This window comes from Tasmannia lanceolata, unplaced genomic scaffold, assembly GCF_043159265.1.
Source record: "Tasmannia lanceolata isolate RefF3 unplaced genomic scaffold, GAP_Taslan_0.1 ptg000026l, whole genome shotgun sequence".
In the NCBI taxonomy this organism is placed as follows: domain Eukaryota; kingdom Viridiplantae; phylum Streptophyta; class Magnoliopsida; order Canellales; family Winteraceae; genus Tasmannia; species Tasmannia lanceolata.
In genome coordinates, this window is record NW_027518703.1 from 1,064,334 (window position 1) to 1,070,333 (window position 6,000).

General features: G+C 40.0%; 1 protein-coding gene across 1 annotated transcript in view; it reads right to left on the bottom strand.

The window, feature by feature from the left end:
- LOC143858531 (ubiquitin-like protein 5) overlaps positions 1-5,228 on the bottom strand; it is a 28,697-nt gene extending 23,469 nt beyond the window's left edge. Inside the window, exon 1 of the mRNA XM_077369177.1 lies at positions 4,884-5,228. Coding sequence (XP_077225292.1) covers positions 4,884-5,105 — 222 coding nt within the window. The 5' untranslated portion in view covers positions 5,106-5,228. The remainder of the gene's footprint in view (positions 1-4,883) is intronic.
- Positions 5,229-6,000: the final 772 nt, after the last annotated feature.

The following is a 6,000-nucleotide window of genomic DNA, read 5'->3' on the forward strand; positions in this document are numbered from 1 at the left end:
AAAGGATAATTAACAGGTGTCATTCTTTAAGAGGTTTGATCCCCCATTTGGTAGCACGAGGTTACATGGATTCAATTTAAGAATGGTAACATACAAAACCAATATTGACTAGTGTTTACCTTGATTCAACTACTCCATACATGTGGCAACCAAAAACATGCAGTCCTTGTTTCTGCATATATGTGATCTGCTCATTTATCATAGGGAGTTTCTTAAACATTCAGCCACAGGTTCAAACTGAAAACCAGTGGTAGCTGCTCTCAAATCAGCAAGTTGAGGTTTTACTCGTTTTCTCAGATCTGATAGATCGACTTAAGGAGATGACTCAGGCATGTCCTGAAACGAATTTGATGAGGTGTTTTCACAAGAAACACTTCAGGAAGCAGCCATGCTCTTCCCTTTCTTCAATGGCATTGGTGTGACCTTGTCGCTCGCATCCTTCCTGACAGGGATCCGATTCTGATTGGATTTGTTCCATTCAGAGAGGAATTCCACCTCTTGTAAAACTGATGCCTCCTTTAGATGCTTGAAGTCAAAGTAGTAGTGGAAATCCTTGCCTTCCTCATCTTTGTAACTCTGATTATATGTTGCAGCCAAGCAGATGTTCAGATCCATCACAAACGTCTTGTGTTCAGATACAGTGCCTTGCTGAGATCGAACGAGAAGAAGAACATCTGATCAGGTTCAGCCCTATGGGTTCCGAGGCGGAACTCATCTCTTTCATGGATTACAGCTTCAAGCTTGGTTTCGAGTCCGGGATCCAAATCTCTCTGTTGGGCAAAAGTAGGAAACAAGAGAGAGAAGGAGATTGTAGGGTTTTATGAACTTGGAACTGTCACACAGAGAGAGAGGCGAGAGATGATGACATGATTTTTCTTGTAGCAGCTTCTAGGCGAGAGATGATGACATGATCTTTCTTGTGGCAGCTTCTAGGTTTTTTAGAAAATGATGAGAAAGAGGCGAAAGTTTCAGCGTCTGGATTTTTTGGAAGATGAGAAAGAGGCGATGGTGATGGGAGGGGCATTTAAAAGACCAGATAAAACGATTCGTTTCTGGCGCGAAACAACATTTTTGTTTCATTTTCAAAGTTTCCGGAACGAAAAGAGAAATAAGAATGATTACCATTAAACTAGCCAAACGTGATTCTTCGGATTTTATGATCTTTTTAACAGAAAAAACATGAAAAACGTTTCAAAGAAATGTTGCCAAATACACCCTTAGATTCTAGGTCTGCGGTTAACTTGTTGCGTTGGAGAGTCCTCACTCATTTGGGTTTGACAGTTCAGGATCTCACGCCAAGCTCTTGTGATACAAGGATTCAATCAAAATGGTCAAAGAGCCATCGGTACAATACGCCTCCACCCTGAAATTAGCAACCCAAAATCTATGGTCTTATTCCATGTCAATGATGCCAAAACATCCTACAATGCTTTACTTGGAAGACCATGGATGCACGATAATGGGGTAGTGTCCTCAATGCTACACCAATGCTTTAAATATCATTTTGAAGGGAGCCAAGAAAAAGTATGCGGATGAACATCCTTTCACTAAGGCTAAGGTGTACTCCGCGGATGCAAAATTCTACATAGTAGAGGATCCCCAAGAATGTAACTATTAAGGAGCCTGAAAAGTCTTCCATTGTTAATCCCAAGGAACCTGAAAAAACAAAAATTGAGCAGTTAAAGGAGGAAGAAAAGAAACTCGTTTCCAATATATGCCTAAATCTCAAAGGAAAGCAGGCGAACCTAGGTTGGTTCGAATCAATGGAGGGAGAATGACTCGACCCCCAATTGAGATGATCCACCCATTGACCAAGATTGATCCTTCGATTCCATAAGAGTTAAAGACTTTGATAGTCTCATCAAAGAATCCAACGCAAAAGCCTGTCCGATTCTTTAAAGGACCACCGTCTGTATTATTAGCACCAGATAGGCTAGAATGAGACTAGACCCCCTCGTCTCGATAATATGGACACAAAGATGGTAAAAAGATAGAAAAGACGGGCCTTGATCTCAAGAAACCCCAAATGAAACAAGCATCTCCATTTGAAATCCACCAAAGATGTACAAATGCCACACATGGTATAGGTTTTCAGCCCCATATGGTAAGGAACACCTAAAATGACTGTCCATCACATAGTTACCGATGCTCAGAAAACTTCACTATCGAAAGATAAGTCTTTAGCCTCTACGGGCCAGACACGTACAGCTCCGCAAATGGAAGTTCCAGAAACTTCATCAAGAAAGAGATTCCAAAAATTCAAAAGGTCGAAGGCATCTCATAATGAATCCTCTCGTGTGTCAGTCTTTGAGAGACTTGGAAAACCTGCATTCACGAATGGAGGAAAACCCAAATTTGCAAATGGAAATGGGACCGAGGTAGCCCTGAATCATGTGCCTTTTAGGTCAAGACAGACAGCAAGGTTAGTCAAATGCGTTCATCGTGTGAACCCGGCTATGGGACATATGAAGATCACCAAACGATTTGATCAACCAAATAATTCATTATATGGGAGATAGAATTCTCATTCCCTACAGGCCCCAAGTCCGAAACCCTTGCATCACTATTCGGAGAAGGCATTCAAATTGATGATGCTAATGGGACATGAAGTTGGGAAAAGTCTGGGAAAGAGAGGACAAAATGATATTCGTGCATTGGAAGCTGATTTGTCTCGCCAAGTGCATGTGACTAGGATGGAACCGGAAGAAATAGAAAATGTATACATGATATCTGTAGAAGAAGTGCAACCCAATCAAAGTCATCAAACCAAACCCTGCTCCGCCCCAATTCGAAGGAGGCCAGGCCACTGTTGATGATTTGTATGAAATTAACCTAGGAACTGCTGAGAAACCTAAATTTACTTATTTCGAACTGTACACAATATTTCGGACCCAAATCCGATTTGATCCAAGACATCCAACCCAACAAAAGGAAAAATGGTAGGCCCACCCATACTATCCATGGAGTAAAAATGGCAACACAACTAGTGGGCCCTATATGTAGAAAAAGACGAGAGGAAGGTGGGCCCGTGGAAAATGGTAAGCCCAATTAAATCAAAATTTGAGACACAGATGGTGGGCCATCCATACTAATCCATGGCGTAAAAGGACAACAGTGGGTCCACCACATCAAAGCGTTAGGTGTAAAATGGTGGTCCCAACTTGTAAGTTGGCATAAGATAATGGACCACATACAAAAAGTGTGGGATTCAAAATGGTGGACCCCTCCATGCATTGGTCAACGGAGTTTAGTGGGCCCCTTCAAAGTGCCACCAAATCAGGTAAAAAGACTAGCGTACCCTCAGGTTAAGAAAAATAGTCAAAATACCACCAAATCAGGTAAAAAGACCACAAAACCCTTGGGTCAAGAAAATGGTCAAAATACCACCAAATCAAATTAAAAAAGACCAAAACAACTTCGAGTCAAGGAAAATAAAAAATTACTAAAATACCCTTATATCAAAATCAAGTCTTGCAAGCCACAGAACCCCTTCCACTCACAAGACTTGAGAGGGCATTTGTTTGGCTCGAAATTTTATAAAAAGGGGATAATAGTAAAATCCCTTAGTAAAATAAGAAAAGAGAGAAAAGGGGTGGTTACGCATCATGTTATTCCCCAAAGTAAAAAGGATAAACATAAAGATAAAAGTAATTTAATGGAAAAAAAAAGGAACCCACAACTAAGGGAAAAGAAATCCCTAAATTTTCGGGAACAAAATTACTCTCGCGAAGGAAGAAAAGAATCATCAACTTTTTAAAAAAGAGGAAGTTACGTAACTCCCCACAAAAGGTGAAGTGGAGATCGTGAAGTTGAAAGATAAGGGGAGAGGCGACAGTTGCCAACAACTTCAAGAGAGTTCTATAAATAGAGGGAAGATCCTTTAGAAAAGGGATCAGGTCCTTTGGAGAGACAAGCTACGTGGAAGGATAAAAGAAGAAAGAGAAGTGAGAAAGGTGAGAAAAGATTATTGGCTAGCAGTTACCTTTTTTCTTCTTACTTTTTTTCACAGATTTTCTCCGGGGAAGAAGACCTTTCTCTTTCATGAGAAGGGTAAAGAAAATCCCATTAGAATCTCTTCCAGAGACTCTCTAAAGGTCCCTTTAGGATCTCTTCCCAGAGACTCCCTAAAGGGAGAAGACTTTTCTCCTCCAAGAGAAGGAAGATAAAGATGGCGGCTCCACACAAGAAAAGGATTTTCCGCTCTTTTCTTGTATCGAAATAATAATGACTCTTGATCCTGATCGTTAAAGATTACGATTTAGGATGGCTAAAGTAAACACCCTAGAGAATTTACAGAGTTTCTTTCCCAACTAAAAATCCACTTGCAAAATTATTGGAAAAAAAATCAAAATCCCATCCCATGGCAATTGTATGATTAATAAAAGCATCACAGAGAAAAATCCAGAGTTCAATAGATAAACGCATACTAGAAGAGAATAATCTGAAGCAATTTCCATAATCAGAAAACCAAAACCCTATGCAGAAGAAGAAGAAAAAAAAAGAATAATAATCAGATGCAAGTTCCATAACCAGAAAACTGAAACCCTAGATTATGACAACCGATTGTGGGCACCGAACAGATTAAAGTTCCATAATTAGAAAACAGATTATTGAAGAATAAGAAAAAGAAAAAATATATATATAATCAGATGCATGTTCCATAATCAGAAAACTTAAGACCTAGATTATGACAACCGATTGTGAGTACCAAACCGATTAAAGTTCAATAATCAGAAAACCGAATGTGAGTACCAAACCATAATCATAAAGAATAATCAGATACAAGTTCCAGACAAGAAAGAACAATCAGATGCAAGTTCCATAGTCAGAAAATTGAAACCCTAGAATAAGAAAAAGAAGAAGAGTAGAGGGGAAACCCTAACCTAATTGTAGTAGAGTTCGAGGCCCATGCCATCGTGAATCTCGTAGTCCTTGAGAGTGATGTGATCCTTATAGATCGTATACCATTTTTGTATGCGTATCTTATCAGATCTCGTTCCAGTCTGAGCAGCAACGAGCTTCTTCAGATCGCCAATCGTATCATCGTCATTGCACTTCACTCGGACCTTCTTTCCAAGCCGATCGTTTAAAACCACCTCGATCATCTTCTTCTTCTTCTTATCGAACTGAGTAAGAGATTGAAGCAAAAACCCTAACCCTAGAATGCAGAGTACAAGATTTTAGATTTTTCTCGTGGTTGAAGAGATAGTTGAAGGGATTAGGAACTTAGGGTTAGGGGTATATATAGTCGCTTCTATCGTTAAATTACTAAAATACCCTCATTAATGTTCGGTGTGCTCGCATTCGTACGGATGGCTTTTTTGTCATTTAAAATCCGAATAGAAAAGGATTTTTTGCTGGTCAACCGTAGTTAACCGCGTCTAGGACTGATATATTGTCCCCGCTCCTTTTACCTGTGACAGCCCTGTCTAATGTACAAGAGTAGTCATAATTCACAAATACTAGGGTTGCATAAAAAACTGGCCAAACCCATTAACTGAACCGAATCGGGCCTTTCAGTTTGGTTTGGTTCGGTTTTTCTCGGCATTGGTTTGATCACGGTTTAGAATTTTACCGAACAGATCCCATCGGTTTGGTTCATGGTTTTAGATTTTTAAACCGAAAATTAACTGACCCGAACCGAGAAATGGAGGAAAAAATGAACTGATTTTGTGTCATTATCAAATCTAAGGTGAGTTATTTCATTTGCAAAGAGAAGAGGGGTGATTTAAACAACGTAGGTGTGTCTATATCAATTCCCTGTATTCGAATACATTCACCCATTCCCCTTAGACCACCCCTTAGAAGTGTAAAAAGAATAGTCCTAAACACTTAGAGGAGCCGTCCAAGAGAAGAAAAAGGGAAGGGGGGGAGGCGAATATATCATCCCCATTATAAGGCCCTCGATTAGGGTTAGAGAGGGAGAGGTCTCTTCATTTTTTGTTGAGAGAGAGAGAGGGGGGGACGCAAAGAGAGCTTACTTAGAGAGCTTGCTGGTCT